Source organism: Mastomys coucha, unplaced genomic scaffold, assembly GCF_008632895.1.
Source record: "Mastomys coucha isolate ucsf_1 unplaced genomic scaffold, UCSF_Mcou_1 pScaffold12, whole genome shotgun sequence".
Classification (NCBI taxonomy): Eukaryota; Metazoa; Chordata; class Mammalia; order Rodentia; family Muridae; genus Mastomys; species Mastomys coucha.
The window spans coordinates 36922376-36947241 of NW_022196894.1; the positions used below are offsets into that span (position 1 = coordinate 36922376).

Here is a 24866-nt window from a genome sequence, read left to right on the forward strand (position 1 = left end):
CACCCCTGCCCCATGCCCACCCCACCCTTACCCCACCCTCCCCCATCTCTGCCCTACCTCTCCCTTCTGCACTCCCTATTTGGGCAGTTTCCTCCCTTTCTAACTTTTCACTGATTTTTATTTTTCGAATTTGTGTTCAAATTAAGTGAGTTGAGCTTGCAGTTAGCATATCTGAGGCTGGGTGATGAACCTCGCCTTGCACTGGTAGCAGGGTGTGTGCTTTCTTGCCTGCACGGGACAGTCTGAAGAATGCAGTCGAGGAGCTTCTGTGGCTACTGCTTTTTTGTTGTGTGAGGAAGGGTGTTGCCCAGGCTGTCTCTGGGATTACAGGACTTTGTTATCACTCTCTGCTCCTCTCTCCACCCCTCCTGTCCCCTCTCCCTTCTTTTCTGTCCAGGCAGAGTATCACTGCAGTTCAAGCTGGCCTCAAACCTGAACTCCTCCCGCCTGGAGAGCTGTGCTCCACGCTGCCCACACTCAGCTCTTGACCCTGTCAGTCTGATGGCATTTATGAGTCAGGTCATTGTAACGTGCATGCTTCTCTCAGCCTGTCCGTCCTCTGAGGTGACTGAATACTCTTCACCTTCAGCTTGTCCCAAACCCATCTTTTCTCCTGTCTACCTGCTGGGATTCTAAAGAGCTTTCCCTGTGATTGTCTAACTTAAGGACTTCCCATGCTCCTACCCGGTGCTTTACATTCTGTCACAGGTGGCTTTATGAAAATATAACCCCCGAGAACATAGGCAGACTATGTGAAGAACATGTAGTTCTGTGGAGGGAAGGTGTTACCCATGCTAAAACAAAACAAAACAAAACAAACAAACAAAACCAATTGGAATGATAACAAGGTCTCATTGTGTTGCTTTTTTGGGGGAAGGGGAGTTAAGATAACATCATTGTCAAATAAAACAGGATGCTACCATGAACTTAATGTACTCTTCATGATTTGGAAGAATGTCTTGAGGGTCTCTGTGACCTGCTTCTTCTGCTTTTGTTTTCACTGTTCCACGGTGCAAGGGGGTAGGGCTAGCTTTCTTGGTAGAAAAAAGAACCTTTGTTTTGACTTCTGGAAAGTCAGTTCTGATGAGTCCCTGCTTTTGTGTTTTAAATTTTACAGCATTATTATAGCATAATTTCCATCCTATGAATTCACTCCCATCATGTGTTGATCTCTACTAAATGTATCTAGAGCTGTACAACCATGACAACCATTTTTGAATTCCAAGAAACCCTCTTGAACTTGCCTACAGTGTCCCTGGCTCATCCCCTTCGGGCCCATGCAGCCTGCAGGCTGCTTCAGGTCTCTTTAGTGTTGCCATTTCTGTACGTTTCTTACATATGGGATGATATGCTGGGCAATATTTTAGTTTTCGTTTTCTGGTTGTAATATGTATTGACAGTTTGATCCCTGTCTTTCTGAACTGCATTCTGCTGTACACAGAACCACTCCTCCTCTATATAGTCTTTAGATTTTGGACACCTCTTTTATTTATGTTTGGTGGCATAAGATGAAAAATAGTGCTCTCAATATTTATGGACATGTATTCGTATAATAAGATATTTCCATTTTCTTGGGTTAGAGTTCTAAGATATGGCATTAAGTTATATGTTTATGTTATGCATATAATAGTTATAACTATAATGTATAACTATTTTCCAAGGTGCCTGTTCCATTTCTATATTCTTACTAGCAATATGTGAGCCTCCCTTTTCTCTAAGTTCTAATGAGCACTTATGAAACCGTAGCACTTGCTATGGTTTTCATGGTAGCCATTCCAGCAGATGTGCACTGGTGTGGCGGTTTAGATATTGTCATAGCCAGTATTCTAATGCTATTGAGAGGTAAGATGACTGTAGAACTCTAATGAAAGAAAGCATTTAGTTGGGGGCATGCTTACAGTTTCAGGCAGCCAGTCGATTATCATCATAGCCAGGAGTATGGTGCATGCTTGGTGCCAAAACAGCAGCTGATCTGAAAGCAGAGAGGAGGGGAGGACAGGGGAGACTGGGCCTGGCATGGGCTTTTAAAACCTCAAAGCCCACCCCCAGAGACACGCTTTCTCCTGCAAGACCACGCATACTCAAACAAGGCCACACCTCCTGGTCCTTCCCAAATAATACCACTCCTTGGTGACTAAGAATTCAAATATATGAACCTATCCTCATAGGATATTCTTATGGAAACCACCACAGATATTTATATCCATTTAAAATTTGATTATATTTTAAATTGAATTGTCAAAGGTCCTTATATATTTTTCATATAAGCCCTTTATAAAATACATGACTTATATTTCTCTCGTGCTATATTTTAAACTTTATATTTTCTTAAATTGTTTGTAGCAAAAAGATTTTAAAAATATTTTTAGATTTAATTATTATAAACTCTGTGTGCATGCGTATGTACGTGTGTGTGCGCGCACGTGTGTGTGTGTGTGTGTGTGTGTGTGTGTGTGTGTGTCTATGTGCACATGTGCACAGGTGCCAGAAAAAAACAGAAGAGGGTGTTGGATGCCTGGCACTGGAGTTAGAGGCCATCATGACCAACTTCTACACATATGTGTACTGAGAACCCAATCCAGGTCTTCAAAAGAAGCAGTATGTGTGCTTTTGACCTCTGAGTCCTCTGGCCAACCCCAAGATTTTTAAATTTAATGAGCTATCTTTACTATTTTATTCTCCTTTATGATTCACAGCATTAGTGATACTTCTAAGAACTTTCTAATTAGACCAAAGTAACTTGACATTTTCTTCTGTGCTTATTTGTAGAAGTATGGGTTCAAATTCTTAGACCCTTGGATTTATATATCCTTGCTATATTATTCCAGCACCATTTGGTGGGGGTGGGGAAGGAAACCTGTTGTTCTTTCCTTTTGTTTGCACCTTGTTGAGAAGTGTCTGGCCATGACTGCCAGGTGCCCCTAATCCTTTGCTATTTGTTTGTAAGACACTTCTCATACTAACTCTAAACTGCCTTGGTTGTTACAGCTCTATAAAACGTTTGAAACAAGATAGGTTGAACATCATTTGAAAAAAATTGTTTTTATTTTATGCAGATGAGTGTGTTGCCTACATGTATGAACACTGTATATCTTCCCATTTATTTCATCTGATTTCTTCTTTCATTGATGTTTTATATGTGGTTTTGAGCATGTATGTATTTGCAGCATGTGTTCAGTGCCTGTGGAGACCAGAAGAGAGTTTTGGACCTCTTGGAACTGGAGTTAGAAGAGGTCATGAGACACCATGTGGGAGCTGGGAATCATTACTGGGTCTTCTGTAAGAGCAACCACTGCTTTTAACTGCTGAGCCATCTCTCTAGTCATCAATGACATTTTAAAAATTATGTTATAAATTCTTTTCTTTTCATGTGTGTTAAAATTAATTTCTTTCCATCTACTTAAAAAGCCTGGTGATATTTTGATTGTGCGTGTTCTGAATTTTATCAATTTGGGGAGAATTAATTGACTTTTTATTAACATTGAATCTACCAGCTCATGAACACAGTATATCTTCCCATTTATTTGATCTCATTACATCTTTCATTCATGTTTTATATGTGTTGTCAGATTCCCAGATAAGCACTAGGTTTTGTGGTGTGCTACTGTAATGATGCTTTAAAAATTCAGTTCATATCATGTCTTTTATCAACTTCTGCTCAAATTCCGACATAGAATATTGAATTTGTCCAAATACTGGGTTATTGCCTAATAAAAGAAAACATATGGTCCATAACATTTTAAATTTACTTTCCAAGATGTGAAGGGACTAGCCACTTTTCTTCCTTTGGTTCTGTGACTCATGAGTAGTTCTCTGGTTAGACTATCCTGACATGTGTTTAGAGATGCAGGTCGGCTTTAATGTGATGCTGTGATGCTCAAAGAGCTGCTAGGACAGGACAGGCATGAGACCAAATTGTTCCTTCCTCTCCAGGTGTCGCAGTATCCCTGGAAGTCTCTGAGAGCCCAGGCAGCGTCCAGGTGGCCCGGGGCCAGACAGCAGTCCTGCCCTGCGCCTTCTCCACCAGTGCTGCCCTCCTGAACCTCAATGTCATTTGGATGGTCATTCCCCTCTCCAATGCAAACCAGCCCGAACAGGTACTTCTGTTCTGCCTCTAAAACTATGGATCCCTGCAGAAGGGACAGGGAGGGAAGCATCATGTGGATGTGTTTGATTTTTAGTGTAAGGTGACAGGGTCAGTGTGCCCTCCCCCACTGCATTATTATTAAATATTCTGATAAGGCTGCCCTCCTTTTATAAGGATATCTCCATCATCCCTCTCACTAGCAGATGCTAAAGAGATTCTTTGCAGAGCTTTGTGTAGGACCTTCAAGTGTTAAAAAGAAAACACTGCTGAGAGGCAAGTTCTAAGATTGACAAACTGAGGTCTATGCTTTCAGGAAGAGATTGGCATTAACTTAGGTGGCTTACAATTTTGCTCTAAAAAGCCAGAAGGCAGGTATCTTCCACACTGGCGAAGCTTGAGCACAGGACCTCAAAACCTACCCAGACAGTGACTCACTTCCTCTAATAAGACCACACCTCCTAATAGTGTTTCTTCTCATGGGCCAAGCATATTCAAATCACTACCGTGGGCACTCTAGCCAACTCAGACTCCCATACAACTGAGAGTGCACCACCCCAGAAGGACACACGTGAAAATGGAAGCTGCCCCCAGAAGTCTTCATCAGTTATAGAAAATAAATTAATAGTCTCAGATGCCTACTATAAAATTAATGAAGTGTAGCAAGCACACAGTTTTATTTACAAAGATGAGATTCATTTTTTTCAAAGCTCTTCTGAATCTATTCTAATATTTAATGTATTTAGTGAAGTAAAATTTCTGGTACAAAATCCAATACAAACTTCCTTAAAATCTATTAATTTTTTAATCTATTATTTGAAAATTGCATACATGGATACAGTGCATGTCTCCAAACCATGGAACGTTTGCAGTGGATTAAACTTTTGAGATCTTCTGTTGAATCTCACCATTTTAAGCTTCAGAGATGGGGTTAAAAATGTTTTTTTGTTTTGTTTTTTTTAAAGAACCAACTGAGGTTTGCCACACATGCACAGGACACCCTTATTTTTAGCCCACAGGGAGGGCTTTCTGCTGTGTTATATGCTGAATCTTCTCCCAAGAATAGTTAAGTCTGATAAATAACAATTGGCAAACACAGTGGTAGTGGGCCTGCAAAACTCCCCCTATTCAGCCGGTGAGTGATCTGTCATTCCATGGCCTAATCAGTAGAGAAGAGCAATGCCTTTTGAATTTCATTTCACAATTAACATTTTTACCAGCAGAAATATTTATATGTTGATGGTCTGGTAACATTAAAGATGTTTTCTGATAAGCTAAGAAAGGAAAAGAAGATATTCTAACTTTGTGTGTGAGAATTTTGAGTCCTAGACTGCTTACAGATGGGAGGTCACAAGAAGTTGTCGACAATGGGGAAATTAAAATTTCTATCCTTTGTTATGGATATATTTGGTTCTGTTTACTAGGTTGTGTGCCAAGGAAAGGCTACCATGGTTTACTGATATATTGTTTCCTTTCACAGGTCATTCTTTATCAGGGTGGACAAATGTTTGATGGTGCCCTCCGGTTCCATGGGAGGGTAGGATTTACAGGCACCATGCCTGCCACCAATGTCTCTATCTTCATCAATAACACACAGCTGTCAGATACGGGCACCTACCAGTGCTTGGTGAATAACCTTCCGGACAGAGGGGGCAGAAACATTGGGGTCACTGGCCTCACAGTGTTAGGTGAGTAGCAGGCAAGTCCCACTACCTTGCGCTCCACTTAACAAATCTACTCTAATGTGGTTCACTTCATTCTGTGCTTCCCTCCCTGGGTATGAGTTCCTTCCCTGCTTGCTTTCTCATGCCCAGTGCTCCTCAACTTCTCTATGCTTCCTACATGTTCTTCCCATTCTTACATCTCCAAACACTCTTAAATTTACTCTTTGACGCTGTTTTCTGACAGTGGATTAAATGACTAAAAATCATTTTGGGGACTGTAGGGCAGATGCTTCAGTTGCTGGAAAGCTCAGCTGTGAATGGTTGGTTGTGAGCTATCTGCATGTCCAAGGATAAAGGCTACATCTGTGACAGGAAGTGGGGTCGCCATAGTTCTCAGCTCGCACCTGTGGCTCTGACGTAATTTTAACTTTCCTCCTGTTTACTCTTGAGGGCATCCTTGTTTCTATGGTAAAACAGATTATCACCTTCAAATGAGATCATATCTATTTGGGGCCTTGTCCTTGAAGACCACAAACGAGCAAAGTTTAAATGTGGGTAGACTCTGCAGCCACTAAATCATGTCCACCACAGCTGTTTGGTGTCTCGTGTCTCTCCATTGGATTCCTTGTAGAAGTGGCTGCCAAATAGATGCTTGTGGTAGGAGTGGATTGAGTGCATTTGGACAAAAGAGGAAGTACTCAGAGAACGCCCTTGCTGTCCTGCTCAGGTCCCAACATCTACCTCCAGAGTCCTGTCTTAGCCCCTGTCTCCCTTACCCCCTTCTATCTGTTTCCGTTGAGTTATCTGAGGATACTGGGGTTGGGAGTTTCTAATGGTTCTCCTCTTTAGGGGAGACAGTGCTTTAGTTCTTGGTGCCCTGTTCTTCTCCTAGACTTCACACAGTTCAGAGAGCTGAGGAACAGGTTAGAGGCTTACCTTCTGAAAATAGAATCCATGGCATTAAAGCTGTATAGAGTTCTATGTACTCTGAGTACAATATGGAATATTAATAGAAATAAATGCTGTTCTAATGTTTATATCTGATAGTTGAGCAGTTGGCTTCCCATAATCTAAGCTTTAAAAAAGTGTGTGTTGATGGGGGGGGGCAAAAAACCTTTTATTTTATAGTTAGTGTCACCTCAGAATAATTGTTTTGGGCTTTGCTTCCCAGTAGCATAGTGATCTTGTCGAATGGAAGCAGTCCAGGAGGCTGGCTTCCCCCATCACAATAAACAGATCTTTAATCAGATACTCGTACCCCTACCCCTTCTTTTGTATCTTTGGGCCTGAAGCATGCTAGACCAGTTTTCTGCTAGTGAGCTACCTTCCCTGACCCCTGCACCCTCTGGTTGCTCAACTCTCCTCTCCCACCTGCTTACTACCCAGTTACCTCTAACTCAGTTTGCACCACTGGATTTGTGTGTTTCTGAAGGAGTGAACTTATTTATTGAGAAGGCTTTAGGATTAAGAACATCATCACATGCACTTAAACTCCAGTGATGTCTGCCTCTGCGGGGCGGTGTGGAGCTAGCTCCCTGCCCTGGGTTCTGTTTATGCATCCACTCCTGATGTGCTTACCCATTTTGGCCTTGCTTTGGTGGCTTTCCTATTTTCATTGTAGATGTCCTTGTCAGTCTTTACTAAGTATAAAATGTTTAAGAATTTGAAATATCCCCTACCTTATTGTTAGCTTTCTCTAACTTGAGCCACATGCAAAATTGCTGCCCTGTAAAGCTGAATTCTCTATATAGTGGGCCCGTCTGGTCTTTGTAAAATACTAGAACACCTCAATAAAGAGGGTTTTGTTAGAGAATGGTTGGTGGGCTTGATGTCTGCTGGTGATATGGGGTTGATTGTGTCTTTATAGCAATGTCTTTAAAGGTGGTGTGTTAACCCGAAGACTCTGAGGAATCCTTCTACAGAGGGAACATTCAAACCAAGGCCCTAAGATACCTTAACATGTAACCAAAAGCCATGGCTCGTTCTGTAGACTTGCTCCCTGCTTATGGCACTTGTAGGCGTGGGTGTCCATCCCCATCCTGGGCATTGGGCTCTATTGTTCTCTGGCTTCTGCCAGGAGGCAGTCTCCCAGGTGATCTACAGTCGTTGCCTGCTGTTCCCCAGTGGTGAGCATTCCTGTCTCATTGGCTCGCAGTAAACATGAACTTGTGTTACCCATTCTTCCCATGACAGTCCCCCCTTCTGCTCCACACTGCCAAATCCAAGGATCCCAGGACATCGGCAGTGACGTCATCCTTCTGTGTAGTTCGGAAGAAGGCATCCCTCGGCCCACTTACCTTTGGGAGAAGTTAGATAATACGCTCAAGCTACCTCCAACAGCCACTCAGGGTATGTATAGTGCCATGGAACCTGTTTGATTAGTACTTGAGGAAAGTAATGAACTTTAATGGTTTGTAACTGCGGAGGATAGAATGCTTCCAACTTTAAGGTGAATGTGACATTTTCTTTCTCTTCCATATATTACTTTAAAAACTGTATCTAGTGGCATGAAAATTGTATTTCCTAAGTGGAGCTTTAAAGTAGTCTGCTGGGAACTTCTTTGAGTTCATGCTAGTCCCTGACACCTCTGCGAGAACCCACTTTCTGCCCATTTTAGTGTAAGAGAGATCTACATAGACATAAGAGGATTAATTCTCCTGTTTCAGCCTCAAGTCTACTTAGTTGAAGAAGATGAAGAAGAACAGGAAAGGGACCCATGGGAAGGTCCAGGATGACCTTAGCTGTGCTTCAGTTTTAATGCTGATGTTCTGCGCCTGCCACAGGAAAGGAAAGCCCTGGGTTGATGGGTGACATTAGATGTAGTTAAGAACCAGGGCCACAAACCTCTAAAAAACCTACAAGTAAACTCCCATCAAATACAGAAGATAAAACTGCCTTTTAACTCACATAACCCCCAATTCATTATCTTTGAAACCTTGCTTTCAGCTTAATAGCGTTTAGGTCACATTTGAAGTGACCGCTGTAGGACCATAGTCCCCTGCTGCTTGTTCATTGCTAAATGCTTCAGCTACACTGTGGGATAAATAGCTTTCTTGTGGACTGACTTGTCAATCTCACTACTGCGAGTGGCATGCTTTAAATAGTTCATGTTGAACTGCTGAAAACTATTTGAAGTCCATCTTTGCCAGCAACTACGTGTGGTAGTTTACCTCTCCAGACCCGTGTTAACCTTTCTGTAAGATGAGGGGTTGACAGTATCTTCTGGAACCTCTGAAATGCTAGTGAAGTTCTGTGGGTTTTATCCATTTCATTTTGGGGAAGCACTGGATAAAGAGTGAAGTTAACAGGTGAACAACCGTCAGTCTTATGTATGTGAGCTGAAAGATACATACAGCGAGGGTTTCCTGTATTTCCCTGTTTTTGATAATTCTATATTTGCAATTTGAGGATTCTTTGATATTTCAGGGTGAACTTCAAAGCCAGTGTTGAAAATGATGGTCTTTTGTAATTCCGTCTTTGGATAAATTATCAGAATTATTTCACATAACCTCATTTGTTCTAATTAAATATGTCATGGTGTTTCTTCAGTTTCACCTCTTGATGTTTATATTACCAAAGTGAATCTTAGCACATATTCCCAAAACAACTTAAATAACTTTTTCTAGACAATTTGCATTGCTGGTTACATTATAACATTTTAAAATTTGAACTCCTTGATGCATTTTCCGAGGAAATAATATTTGGTACAAGGAGAAGGCATCCTATGAGTCTGGCCAATAAAAGAACAATGTATTGGAATTAGTAGTGTCTTATATGTAAGGCTTGAAGGAGCTCCCTCTAGCAAAACTTAAACACATAATCCATAGGATGGAATGGTAATCTCTGACTCCCTGCTATAAGGATAAGAAGGCAGTGGGGAAGCATTGTCTTACGGTACAGTGATGGCTAATGATGGCTCATACACTTGGAGAAAGGCTACAACAGCAGCTAGAGGGAGCTCCTTCAAGCCTAAGATGTAAGCAAAAAGTTGGCGAATAACAGACCCTTCTTATCACTTTCTAGAATAGCCCCACTAAGTTAAGATTTTTGCCTTTTTATTTTTTTATTTTTACTTTTTAAATTTTATTTTGCACTGACGGGGAGAGAGTGGAAGAGTTTGAGCACAGGGTGTCACTATGTATCTCAGCAGCACTGCTATATACTCAAGACTTGCTAAGAGTAGATCTTAAAAGTGTTCTTACTGGCTTGCCCACCACAACACTCTTAATGTTACCATTATAACCCTATGGGTTTTAAAGATCTATGTCCCTTCATTCCCAGTGCTGTCTGCATACCTCTTTAATCTGCCATAGTAAACACTCTTTTTTAATTTCATTTATCCTCTTATTGACTGTTTGAAAGTTAGAATCCACTCCTTTATCAAATTGCTTTTAACCACCAAGAGCTGTCCTTGGTGCTGGAGACACAGCAGCAGCAGACAGGCCAGATACCCAACTCTCCAAAGGATGTCCTAGCTGCTGAGGATTCACTACAGTCCATCAGCCAATGTACAGTGACTAAGTTAGTCTCCCAAGTGATGTCATTAAGGATTGAGCCACTTCCACCTCACCTGAGTATCCTTAATAATTTTAAGACCACTGAGGAACAAAAGTCAAACTTGTAGAGGAGAAGAAAGGTTATGAAGGACACTCAGGGGCTTGGCACGTAGTGCGGAGTTCTTACCTCTGTCCTGCCCTATTTTTTTCCGTACACTACACCCTGTAACACACTGTACATCGGCTGATGGACTGTAGTGAATCCTCAGCAGCTAGGACATCCTTTGGAGAGTTGGGTATCTGGCCTGTCTGCTGCTGCTGTGTCTCCAGCACCAAGGACAGCTCTTGGTGGTTAAAAGCAATTTGATAAAGGAGTGGATTCTAACTTTCAAACAGTCAATAAGAGGATAAATGAAATTAAAAAAGAGTGTTTACTATGGCAGATTAAAGAGGTATGCAGACAGCACTGGGAATGAAGGGACATAGATCTTTAAAACTCATAGGGTTATAATGGTAACATTAAGAGTGTTGTGGTGGGCAAGCCAGTAAGAACACTTAAGATCTACTCTTAGCAAGTCTTGAGTATATAGCAGCGCTGCTGATACGTCACTGTATCCTGTCTCAAATCTCTAGAATATGTAGAATACAGCCACTGAGCATAACTGAAGTTTTGTCCCCTTTAATCAACATCTTCCCACTTCCCCAGTACCCTGGCAACCATCATTCAGTTCTCTGCTTCTGAGCTTGACACTTTCAGTTTAGGGTACCATTATAAACTTTGTTATCCACAATCATAAAGCCTAAATATTATAGAAACATAGCAGATCAATAATCTGTAGTAGTCAGAATGTAGATCAAGGAAGCAAATAGTGTAGTCTTTTCTGGTAAAAACAGAAAACAGCAATTTACCATGTTTATAATACCCATCACAAGGTAGACACTGCTAAGGCTATGCTTAACCACCACCCACCTGTTACCTGTGTGTTAATGTGTTTATGCCAACACCATTTCAAAACGTGGTTCTTTTAATGAAAGAATATATGATGGACATTTTCCATATTATAAAAATTTATTTCACAAAATTCTTTTGGGGATTATATTGTAGCTTTTAATCTCCTATTACTAGATGTCAAAACTGCTTTGAAATTGTGACTATTTTTGGCCCAGTATATTTTAGGAGACAGTTTTGTAATTACTTTTGAATCATAGGAGGTTTCTTAAAAACATATACTTATGTTGTTCTGTCTGGCATGCACAGCCTTTTGATTTTGTGACATGATGTTGTCAAAGTTCATATAGGGAAAAAAGTCTTATAATATTTTATGGAAAGTAATTTTATGATTTTTGTGTTGGGCAACATTCATAGCTATTTCTGACCACATGCCACAAGCTGAACATGCCTGGCAGACTTTTAAATCAAATGAAAGACCTTTTTGAAATTATATATATATACACACACACACACACACACACACACACACACACACACACATACACATTTGTCAGACACTGTAATTTCTAGTACATATCCTAACAGAACAGTCTATATCTTACTGTGCACAGAAATCTTTACTGCATGTCAATTCCCATGGCCTCTTACAAATATTGATTCAACTGTTCTGCAGTAGCATCTAGCATAGATGCTTTAAATAAATATATCTTATATACAGCCAGAAAAATCACTTGAATAGCACATTACACACCAAGAAGGATGCATCTCACAATCTACAGGGTGATTGATTTCAGGGGGCACACCTATTCTCTAAGCCATTCAGCCTCTTGGTAGTTAAGAGCTTCGGTAAATATGATGGCCCTTCTTAGTGGCTCTGTAAAACTTGAACTCAGCAAGAAAACTCTATGGGATACAATGAGTACTGTGTCTTTTGGGGTCTGACTCTCAAAGAGGGAGAAAAACCCTCATAAATCTAAAACCTGGAGTACCTTAAAATACCTTTTTTAAAAAAAACATTAGGGTAAATAATGAAAATTATTTTCTGATATTCCTTTCTTTGGAAAGTAAAAAATAATTTTATTTACCAGTAGTTCGCAGTTTCCAGAGCTAAATTGTACATCTTTTCTTACATTTCTAAGAACAATTTGGCTGACCTCATTCGTTATAATTGAACATGGGGGCAGAGCTATGCTGGAAATCACAGAGCTAGAACATGGGACAATCTTAATCCCTGTAGCCTAATGCTGTTGTATTACAAGGGAGAATTCCAAGTGGACAAAATCAGAAATGAGAATAGAGTCACCAGCAACATATACCAAGGAAATCCAGAAATCATAACCCATAGTCCACCAGTTTGTTAAATCTTTTTTAAAAAATGGGTCATTCTCTCAATACATACCACAACCAAAGTTAAACCATAATCACATAATTTAAACAGACCTGTAACCCTCAGTGAAATAGAAGCAGTCATTAAAAATCTCCCTACCCAAGAAGCCCAGGGCCAGATGGTTTTAGTACAGAATTTCTACCAGACTTTCAAAGAAAAGCTAGTGCCAATTCTCCGCATATTATTCCATAAAATAGAAACAGATCATTGTGCACTTCATTTTACAAGGCCAAAGTTAGTCCTGATATCCAAACCACATTAAGACTCTACAAAAAGGAAAATTACAGACTTGTGTGTGTCAGAACTTTTCCTGGGGAGACAGAATACACACTGACCTAACCTAGTAGGGATCCGAGTGAACAACAAAGGATATCACTGAAGTCAAATTGATGCACCAATTGGTTTCCTGGGGTTACTTACAGGAATATGGACGAGGGATTATTTACAAGAGCAGAAATTACTCAAAAGACAGTGGCATCGCCTAGGCTCACCCCAGCGTGGGTGACTGCTCACAATCCTAGGAACCTGGAGCTCCCTGCATAGGTTGCAGGCAGCTCAACAGGTTGGACAGTATCCTTTCCAGCTACCTCAGCTGATCTAAAAACCTCTTCCAGGCAGCTGGTCTGGTCTCCGAGTCTTCTTTATAGCTTTTCTCCTCTGAGAATCTTCTTTAAGGTTCAGATTCCTTCCCTTTAAGAGAGACTCTGAATCTGGTGGGTTTCAGGGTCTTCCTGAAGCTGTTTTAAGTTGTCTTCCTGTTTAAAGAGGTTCCATGCTGGGAAGGAATCTGTTCTGTCTTGGAGGAAACTGTTAGACAGCACAAACTAATTTCCTATGTGAACATAAATGCAAAAATAATCAATAAAATACTTGTAAACTGAATCCAAGAATACATCAGAGATCATCTACCATGATCAAGTAGTTTTCATCCCAGAGACACAGGAATTGTTCAACACACATAAATTGATAATTGTAATCCACCATATAGTCAAACTGAAAGTCAAAAACCACAGGATCATCTCATTAGATCCAGAGAATATCTTTGCCATAATCCAACACCCTTCCATGATAAAAATCCTGGAGACATTAAGGATACAAGGAACATACCTCAACATAATAAAGGCAGTTTACAGAAAACTCATAGCCAGTATCAACTTAAATGGACAGAAACTTAAAGAAATTTCACTAAAATCAGGAACAAGACAAGGTTGTCCTCTTTCTCCATATTAGTTCTTAAAAAAATCTATTTTCTTTTTTTTATTTGACTTGAGTGTCTTTATTCTCAGCACGCAGAGAACAAGTTATATTCATTTAAGAAATGGTGTCTATATTAAGATGGTCTATCCATAAAGTCATTCACCAACTGTTTCAATGAACAATGGTTCTGCTTAGAGGGTGGCACAGATATTAGGTGAGGGTAAGAATTTGGTCCATTAGCTGTGATAATTTGGAAAAGCATTCATCTCAGAGAAAGAGTAACTTATAAAGTCCTCTTCTTCGAACTTGGTACAAGAGTTACAAACGTCTAGCAAAGCATTCAGTCTTACACTTAGTTGTTCTCTTACAAGCAGCCTCCCTAGTTAATCATCTATGTTTCTTTTGGGTATATAAATACTTTTGAAATATATAAGCTGTTCTGAAAACCATAGTATAGTGTAAAAACATGAAATAAACAATACTACTAATAGAGAGGCTTAGATAGGAGAAGCAAGATTTCAAGACCCTTATGTTGTACACAGCCAGACACTGTCAGGTACAAAAAGCTGACAGTGTATATAGATTGTACAATATTGGACTTATGTCTCCAATTACCAAATTAGGGAGACCATTGGATGACAATCAACAAATTTCTAATTTCTCATATTATTAGATTTCAATCAATTAGGATATGTTGGTAATATTAATTTTTATATTAAGATATTAAGAAAAAGTAATTGTCACTTCCTGTTGTTTTTGTTGTAAGAGGTGGAATTAGGTTTGTGTGGATTTGTTGAAAGATTACTTTCTTGCTTCTTCTAGGGTGTAGTTTTGCTCCTTATGTTGATGTTTTCCATTTGTTATCCTTTGTAGGGCTGGATTTGTGTAAATTCTGTTTTGTCATGAAATGTCTTGTTTTCTCTATCTATGGTAATTGAGAATTTTGCTGGGTATAGTAGCCTGGGCTGGCATTTGTGTTCTTGTAGGGTCTGTATGACATCTGCCCAGGATCTTCTAGCTTTCATAATCTCTGGTGAGAAGTCTGGTGTAATTCTGATAGACCTGCCTTTACATGTTACTTGACTTTTTTCCCTTACTGCTTTTAAAATTCTTTCTTTGTTTAGTGCATTTGGTGTTTTTATTATTAGGTGACAGAAGGAATTTCTTTTCTGGTCCAGTCTATTTGGAGTTCTGTAGGCTTCTTGTATGTTCATGGGCATCTCTTTCTTTAGGTTAGGGAAATTTTCTTCTATAATTTTGTTGAAGATATTTACTGGCCCATTACATTGGGAGTCTTCACTCTCTTCTATACCTATTATCCTTAGGTTTGGTCTTCTCATTGTGTCCTGGATTTCCTGGATGTTTTATGTTAGGAGCTTTTTGCTTTTTGCATTTTCTTTGACTGTTGAGTCAATGTTTTTTATGGTGTCTTCTGCCCCTGAAATTCTCTCTTCTATATCTTATATTCTGTTGGTGATGTTTGCATCTATGATTCCTGATTTCTTTCCTAGATTTTGTATCTCCAGGGTTGTCTCTCTTTCTGATTTCTTTATTGTTTCTATATCCATTTTTAGATTTTGGATGGTTTTCCTCATTTCCTTCACCTGTTTGATTGTGTTTTCCTGTAGTTCTTTAAGGGATTTTTGTGTTTCTTCTTGAAGGGCTTCTAGATGTTTATCTGTGTTCTCCTATATTTCTTTGAGGGTGCTATTTATGTCTTTCTTAAAGTCCTGTATCATCACCATGAGAAGTGATTTTATAACTGAATCTTGCTTTTCTGGTGTAATGGTGTGTCCAGGACTTGCTATGGTGGGAGAATTGGGTTCTGATGATGGCAAGTGACCTTGGTTTGTGTTGTTCATTCTCTTATGCTTGCCCCCAACCCCGCCCACCATCTGGTTATCTCTAGTGCTACCTGCCCTTGGTTAATCTGACTGGAGCCTGTCCTTCCTGTGATCTTGGTTGTGTCAAAACTCCTCAGAGTCAAGCTGTCTCTGTGATTCTGGGATCCTGTAATCCTAGGCTTGTTTTAACACCTGGGAGTGGAGCTTCCTCTGGGTATTGTGGTACTGGCTGCGGAGCTTGCACCCAGGGTCTGCTCAGGACACCAGCCCAGATAGACAGGAAGGAACCTGAGCCACTGGGCTGGTGGAGTTCCTGTGTGCCTGATCCTGCTGATCCCAGTTACTCCTGGTGTTGGGACAGATGTTGGGTCCTCCTCATCTCTGATCCTGGGCGTATCAGAGCCCCTGGGAGTGGAGCTTCCTCTGGGAGTTGAGGGACTGGCTGTAGAGCTTGCGCCCAAGGTCTGCTCAGGATAGCAGCCCAGAGGGACCAGAAGGAACCTGAGCCACTGGGCTGGCGGAATTCTGTGTGCCTGTTCCCCCTGGTCCCAGTTACTCCTGGTGTTGGGACAGATGTTGGGTCCTCCTCATCTCTGATCCTGGGTGTGTCAGAGTGCCTGGGAGTGGAGCTTCCTCTGGGTGTTGAGGGACTAGCTAGAAAAAAATCTATTTTCAATAAAGGAACCACAACTATTACCTCACCTATTGTGGCTTTCATGGAAGAAGAGAAGTTTTCATGTACTTAAGCTATAGAGTAAGTGGGCGGTTTATTTTTTTCCCCTTGGTTTATGACATGCCATTCTTAGTAGAAACAATCTGGTAAAAAGAAACAAGCACCATGTATTCACCATTACAACTTCTTTAAAAAAAAAAAAAACACGCTAGAGGTTATAACTTAAAAATCATAGACAGAATGTGAAACGCTTTATGACACTTGAGGAGCCCGGATGTTCTCTCTGACACTCAAGTATTCAGTGATGTGTAGCCAGGAAAGAAAGCAAGATGTACATTTTAGAAGAAGTGTTAGTCATCAGGATGAATGTGGGCAGCCAGGTCATAAACAGGAGGCTTTGATTAATGGAGGAGGCCTGAAGCAGATGTTGGGGAAGAGACAGAATGGGGAAGGTTAACATTCAAGATGAGTGCACATAAAATCATCGGCATCTTAACTCAGCCAACACCAACAAAAATGATAAGTAATCCACTCATTTCTATGTCTGCTGAGCAAAGACCAAACCAACTGAGTCGTATGCAGATCATTACCTAGCATGCAAATGTTCTCTTTAAGGGTGGTCATTACAATATTAAATATTTATAGTATCTTTAATTTTAATTAAGATTGTATCTTTTGTGTCTGCACTTATGTCTGTGGTTCAGTGTACTTGCGTGCAGGTGCCCTGCAAAGCCACAATATGAAGTTGGGTCCCCTGGAACTGGAGTTACAGGCAGCCGTGAGCTGCTGACATGGGTGGTGGGAACCTAGCTCAGGTCCTCTGCAACAGCCTTATATCTCCAGCCCCACATTTATGTTCTTAAAGAGATTTAAGTTTCGCACTTATTTTGTGTTAATTTTCCCTTTGGTTTTAAGTTTATCATCAGGTATCTGTTTCAAGGTAGATTGTATTTTGAATGTAATTTTACTACACTTTGGTTTAAACAACATTAAAGCCATGTATTTACCATTTATTCTTTAAATAGAACGTCTCATACTTATATAAGAAATTATCCACTGTTACTGTGATCATATATATTTTTAAGATGTGTAAGTTATGGAAATCTTTTATGACATTCAGCACTTTTATTACTCTTGCAAAATCCCATATATTGACATCTACTGAGAATTTAAGATACTAGAGTTTTTTTCCTACATTTCTTACCCAAGTTTCCTTAGGATTAGAAAAAAACCCTCCACATAGATATATAACCCCAAGAAATTCCTGTGTAGACGCATCACCAGAAAGCATCGTAGTCACATTAATGTGCAGTGTCTCATTCTGTTCTCACCAGTTCAAGAGTGTTTCTAGTTCCTGGTTCACAGTTACAGATGAGAAGCTGAAGCACACACCCTTAAGGTCCGCATAGCTGGTAAGAAGCTGAGCAAACTTCAGCCCACGCCTGTCTGACTCCCAAGCACATGCTCTCAGCAGATGCACTCTTGACACAGCCAAATGCAGGCTCTGGAACTGAGAACATATAGAACTGGGAGTAATCAGATAGATTTGTTTCTGTGGTTTATGAAAGGCGTGTTCTCCCAGCTTCACACCCCTGTTTGGAAGAAGGCAGACCAAAGGGACCACTAATGTCATCTTTGATTTCAGTAAATTATTCCTGTCCTAACAGAGGCTTGGCTGGCTTCAGGGTGTGATGTATAGGGTTTTGTTTGGTTGGTTGTTTTTTGTTTTTGTTTTGCTACAGAGTGCTGTTTGATGAGGGGTTGCTCCTAGCTCAGTTGCCTGATTCATTTCTTCTTAATCCTTTTTATCAACAAGCCTGTCTCATCTGTCACCTGCTGAGTAAGCTGTAACAGGCATACTGCCTCATCCACTGAACCATGGGCTTTGTTTGTTTGTTTGTTTGTTTGTTTTTAACAGTACATGCTTATGCTGTCTGCATCTGGGGACAGATCAGTGGGTTCATCTTTTAAAAGTAACTCTTGTAAAGCAGCCCTGCTTCCAGTTGCCTGCTCTGTACATGCCAAGTGCTGCTTGGAGCAGCTGCTTAAAATTCCCCCAGTTGTCTCTGGAAATGTCAACAAAATTACTGGTTTGATGTGAACTGACGGAGATTTTAGAATTTGGGGCCTTAAGGGGAAAACGGAAGAAAAGCAGTAACAGTGCGGGGATTGTAGGGTTGGTTGCCTGGGAGGTTGGGCTTCTGTTGCCTGGAAACTTTGGGGTGTGTTGAAGGAGGGGTTCTGCAGATGGCTGCTTTGTTATACCAGCAGTGCCGCTACTTCACATGGTTTGGGCTGTGCACAGAAGCTGAGAGGCCAAACCTACTCCATCTTGGGACCAGACTTCATTGTAAGAGAAAAAAAGGCCTGCGAACTTGACCTACAGCTGAACCCAAGTTGTACCTAAATGCCAGGAAGGACCTCTTGGCTTGTCCTTGGCTCATAACCCAGAGTTACTCTGTAGCTACTTCCTAGCAACAGTCAAAGATTAGTCTGACTGTTTGAGATGGACTTTCAGACTGTTTGTGATTGTTCATGGTCTCACTTCAGAGCACCCACCTGTTGGCTTACAAGAGTCTAGGCTGGATTTCCTCTTACTTGCCCCACTTTTCCTATAAAACCCTGTCCCAATGAGAGTTCAGGGCTGCTTCACCAAATTGTCCTGAGGGTTGGAGGTGAGTAAGCCCAAACTCGAGTTTGTAATTAGGAGACCCTAATGTGATTACATTGGAAATGGCTACTTGGTTGTATTTTGGTGTTCATGAATGCCTCCTGGCACAACAGCACCTGTGTAGTGTGAGGTAGCTGTAGGTATCTTACTGGAAAGCAGGTGTAGCCATGAGGATTATGATCTTTGAACCCAGACAGATCTGATTGGATAGACTACTGTAATTTGTGTACATGTGATGTCAAGGCTACTCCGAGATTTCTTAGTTTTGGAAAGCAGGGGGCACAAAGCCTAAACATGTTATGAAGATTAAATCAGGCCTATTTAAAGACCCCCCTCCCTCTCTCTCACACACACACATACACATACACACACACATATGCACATATACCCAAACAAAATATATACTCAATATATACACACATATGGAAAAGGAAATAATGCATGAAAACCAAGTAACCATTAAATATATTGATATTCTTACATATAATTCAATCCAAAGTTACTGACTACCTTGCCATAATATGTAAGATAACCATGTAATAAGGATTTAACCTTTTAAGTACTCCCATAGAGGGAGGTGGTGGTGCACGCCTTTAATCCCAGCACTTGGGAGGCAGAGGCAGGTGGATTTCTGAGTTCGAGGACAGCCAGGGCTACACAGAGGAACCCTGTCTTGAAAAACCAAGAAAAAAAAATAAAGAAAATATCTAAAAGACACACAGACACACAGAGACACACACACACAAAAGTACTCCCATAGAAAAGAGCAAACACCAAGTCTCTCTCTTTTTCTGGCCTATGATTTTAATATTATTTCAAGTACATGTTTGTCAATTCTGTCATTCTTGAACACATCCTATTCACTGTATTGTGTTTGAAGGTTTAGACAAAACACTGACAGCATTAATATATGGGAACCTGTGACTCTTGCTTCCTCCTCTCCTCTCTTCTACTCGATTTCCCAGTACTCATTAGATTCTATCCCTTGTGCACTGTTAGCAGCTCATACTGTGGCTCTGGCTGGCATTTAACCCACTTGCTGAGACTCCTGACCTCCTTGCTTCATTAATGTCTGTCCTCATCATCCTGACCCTGTTCCCTGGATTACTCATCACAGAAGACAGGGTCTCCATAGCACTTGTGTAGTAAATGAAGGAACTGATAGATCTAGGCTCCCTGCTTCTGGCTTTGATGTAGTTAAAGATGCAAACCACCAGCAGAGCTAAATCTTAGTCCCATGTAAAAGTCATGCCATGGTGGCAGCGGTTCCCAGGGTAGGCTCAGGCATTCTTGGACCTTGTTTCTGGGATGTTTCATGTGTGCCACTAGGAGTCTTTCCCACTGCCTTCTGGGTTTGCCCTGTTTTGGATGGTTTTGATGACAGATGTGGTCGCTTTCCAGCTAATGGAAGGCAGTGAAGCCCAGAGCTTACACATTAGAGTCCATTCAGACAGTTGCATTTTCAGCAACCAGCTTGTTCTTATTAGCCAGCTATCTAAAATTTCAGTGTCTTTATTTGTTCAGTGGGCTAACAATAAAAATATCTCAAAGGGTCATTGAAAAAAAAAGAGCTACATATACAAATTTACCCAGCACTTGGAATATTTTTGTTGTCATGATAAGTCACTGAAACTTCATATGAATAAATGACTAAACTGTGTTGGTACTGTTAAGTTGCCTAAGTTTTACCAGTTAGGGTATTCATCAATATGCCAGTGTGGTGGCTTTGAAAATAAATCAGAATGCTGGGCAGTGGTGGCGCACACCTTTAATCCCAAGCACTTGGGAGGCAGAGGCAGATGGATTTCTGAATTTGAGGCCAGTCTGGTCTACAGAATGAGTTCCAGGATAGCCAGGGCTATACAGAGAAACCCTGTCTCGGAAAACAACAACAAAAAAAAGAAAGAAAGAAAGAAAGAAAGAAAGAAAAAGAAAGGAAGAAAGGAAGAAAGGAAGAAAGAGAAAAGAAAGAAAATAAAACACATAACAAAACCTGCTTATGTGGAGAGCAACCTTCATGGGCTACTCAGGCTGGTTCTACCCTGGATCCACTGCTGCTTCATATCAAGGCCAAGCTTCCCTGCCCTGAGCTGCTTCTAGAGGGTGAAGGGGCACTGTGGGGCCGCTAACATAGGAGCATTCCTGCACGGCTGGGGCGCCTTCAGTAGATGACTTTGGCTCAAGGATGCTCCACATACCTGGTGGGAAATTCTGTGAAATGGTGATGTAGCCTGAGGCTTCTCCTCTTCAGGCTCTTTCCCCTCCCAGAATTGTGATACTTAGGATTAGAGCACAGGTTTGGTTCATTTTCCACCATGTACAAAGTGATCCATGTAGGTTCTAATCTGATCTTCATGTTACCGAATTTCTCTAGAAGGACAAGATGGTGCTTCTGATCACAGACTCTGGAGGACAAAGCTGTAACTTCCCTAGTCAGGGAAGACTACTAGCTGGCATGAGGCTGGGATTAGTTAGTTTGCAGCTTGAGCTTCAAGATTGTCCTTATTTAGGACAATCCATAATATTTCTGTGTCTTTAATATGTCATGTGATTTCCTTTAACATTTGTGAGCCAACAGTTTTTTTTTCTACACAAAAAAGAAGGAAAAAAGAAGGGAATGAGCAGCTTTCCAGTGTGTGTATGTAATGTTTTCTTTGTGCTGATTTCTCTGTTTCTCTTCCTCATTCCACCAAGCTGTCACTTGATTATTGTCTTTGTGACAGACCAGGTCCAGGGAACAGTCACCATCCGGAATATCAGTGCCCTCTCTTCCGGTCTGTACCAGTGTGTGGCTTCTAACGCCATCGGGACCAGCACCTGTCTCCTGGACCTGCAGGTTATCTCACGTAAGTACATAGACTTAGAAAGTCAAGTCAAGGTGCAGGTGTCTGAGCTTTTGTGTTAAGTCATAGAATGCAGGGTGCTACATAATTGGCTTGAGGTTGTGTGAAGAGTAAACAAATTCTTTTCACTGTTGTTGAAAATATTTTATAAAAATCTTACTACTTAAGCCTTCTTGATATGCTAATCATTGTGACAAAGTGACTTCTCAGGATAATCAGAACCAAACGAATCTTTGTGTCATGGTGGTATGGACATGACATAAATCTGCACTCATGGTAGAGTCCTCTTAACGCTCTTGTGTTTCCCCCACTAATTCCTTGTGTGGGTATTCGGTTATAAACAAGCAATGTAGGACACTCTTTTTTGGTGGGGGTTCTAGGTTATTTTGATTCTGCTTGTAGAAGGGAGTCATGTGACTGGGGTATAGTCACAAAGAATCTGAGATCCAAGGTTCTCTTGGGGTGCTAAGGCAAGTTGAGTTGGCACTGTCTCCTGCCAAGCTCCAGGTGCTGCTCTTCTGGAACCTTGTGGGTTGGGTGTTGACAGTTAACCCATTCAACAGTTGCTGAAAGCCTCCTGGGAATCTCAGAGGCTAATCAAGGTCTAACGTCATGTGGATGGGACACTTGAGTTGGTTTAGTCCAGTTTATACAGACTTACTTGTATGAATGGAGTTGCATGGCATGTGCCATTCATCTGTCTTTTATTTAGATCTACCTTAAATATGTTTTCCAGCCCAGCCCCGGAGCGTTGGAGTAATAGCCGGAGCCGTCGGCACCGGTGCTGTTCTTATCGTCATCTGCCTTGCACTAATTTCAGGGGCATTCTTTTACTGGAGAAGCAAAAATAAAGAGGAGGAGGAGGAAGAAATTCCTAATGAAATCAGGTTAGTCTATCAATTCCTGATCTTGCAGAGTCAGGGCGCACCTCTGATCATTTTAGAGTTAAGGTTTCTTTGCCGGTCTAATAACTCTTCCTGTCCTGGTAATGAAAATGTCCGAATGCCGTTTGCTTGATAGGTATATCACTTTTCCCTCATGGTCGGACTCATTTTTATTTGCAAAGACCCTTCATGAATCTAAGTAGGATGAAGAGCTCGCCTGTGCCTCCACATCCGCTAGGTAGACAGTGACTGTCACAGCCAAGCAGTTGGCCCATAAAGCACATGTTTTATGTTGGCCGTTGTAATAGATGGGAACATGCAGGAGCAAAGAAGATTGCCTCAAAGACATACCAGTTTCTCTGCCTGTGTATGCACCTCACCACGACTTGGTAGGAAGGGATATATTCGTCATTTTCAGCATTATAATAATATACACTAGGCAACCTACTTTATGGGAAAATCCTTTTGGTTGATGCTTCTAGAGGAGCTAGGTTAAGGGGTCATTGTCTGTTGATGGCTTCCTGTCAGAATCTTGAGACAGCGTGTAGCATCACATAGTGAGAGCCAGGGAATGTATGAATCTGTGTGATCTTTCTCGTCTTACAAAGCAGCTGGGATTCAGTAATGGTGCCCTACTCTGATAGCCTTATCTAGTCCTAAGCACCAGTCAGGACTCCTGCCTCCCAATGTTATAGTTGATTATATTTCACCTTCAAAATACCCCTCAGTGGAGAACAGTTTCCGACCCTTAATCTCAATCCTTTAACGGACATTCCAAGACATAAAAGCTATAGCAGCCAGTTTATAAAAGAATACTAGTGTGTTAAGGCAAGAAAAATAGCTCAAGGGATTCGAGGGTCCAGGCTGGCTCAGACTTTGCCACATCCTATCCTTTTGAAATGCTTTAATGGCTTGAGTCTTCTCAGCATGACATACTCAGCCTCTTAGGATTTGTCCCCCCTTGCTTCTCTGCTCTTCCTCTCGGCCACCTGCTCTCTCTGTTCTATCCATTAGCCCCCTCATCAGCATACCACAATGGTTCTTCAAGCCCTACTTGAGTCTCGACACTGTGAAAAAATATATATCTCGAGAGAGAATCAGAGTCTAGACACCATAAATGACTTTTTCAGTTTCTCCATATGCTTAGCTTGTTTTCCTGGGTGGTTTTTTTTTCAATCTTTTTTAAAAAAGATTGATTTATTTCTTATGTGTAAGTACACTGTGGCTGTCTTTCAGACATACCAGAAGAGGGCATCCAAACACATTACAGATAGTTGTGAGCCACCATGTAGTTGCTGAGGTTTGAACACAGGACCTCCAGAAGATCAGTCAGTGCTTTTAACTGCTAAGCCATCTGTCCAGCCCAAACATGCACAATCTTATGGAACACACACACACACACACACACACACACATGTGAAAGTGGTGATAAGAGAAAATCCACAGAACAAAATGCTTACATGAAAAAAATTGCAGAGATCTCATACTGGCAATTTAACAGCATGCTTTAAAGTCTAGAACAGAAAGAAGTAAGTGAATAAAGGAAAAAAGTAGAAGACATCAAGAAATTATCAAGTTGGGGGCTAAAATTAATATAGAAAGAGAAGCATACAAAGAATAAAATGTAGAGATAGACCTTTGAGTTTTTATTAGACAAGAAAGACAAACCCTTAATAAAAGATAGAGAATATCCAAATTAAGAAAATCAAAAATAAAAAATGGGTACAAAATAACAAGAAATCCAGAGAATGATAAAGACATAGATTTAAAAAGCCTGCCCTCCCCTGTACTGGCTGGTTTTGTGTCATCTCATCTTGACACAGGCTTGAGTTATCACAGAGAAAGGAGCTTCAGCTGAGGAAATGCCTCCATGACATCCTGCTGTAAGGCATTTTCTCAATTAGTGATCAAGGGGGAGGGCCCCTTGTGGGTGGAAGCATCCCTGGGCTGGTATTCTTGAGTTCTGTAAGAAAGCAAGCTGAGCAAGCCAGGGGAAGCTAGCCAGTAAGGTACATCCTTCCATGGTCTCTGTATCCTGACCATGGCTCCTGCTTCCTGACCTGTTTGAGTTTCAGTCCTGACTTCCTTTGGTGATGAAAGCAGTGTGAATGTAGATGCCCTTGCATTTGGAGCATAGAGGTTCAGAATTGAGAGTTCATCTTGGTAGATCA

The 24866-nt window shown here is 41.0% G+C and overlaps 1 protein-coding gene across 3 annotated transcripts in view; it reads left to right on the forward strand.

Moving 5' to 3' along the window:
* Igsf11 (immunoglobulin superfamily member 11) overlaps positions 1 to 24866 on the forward strand; it is a 147276-nt gene that overhangs the window by 117956 nt on the left and 4454 nt on the right. For all 3 annotated transcript variants that reach the window (XM_031363881.1, XM_031363878.1, XM_031363880.1), the window contains exons 2-6: positions 3934 to 4097; positions 5565 to 5772; positions 7942 to 8097; positions 21692 to 21814; positions 22548 to 22698. In XM_031363881.1, coding sequence (XP_031219741.1) covers positions 4059 to 4097; positions 5565 to 5772; positions 7942 to 8097; positions 21692 to 21814; positions 22548 to 22698 — 677 coding nt within the window. In that variant the 5' untranslated portion in view covers positions 3934 to 4058. The remainder of the gene's footprint in view (positions 1 to 3933; positions 4098 to 5564; positions 5773 to 7941; positions 8098 to 21691; positions 21815 to 22547; positions 22699 to 24866) is intronic.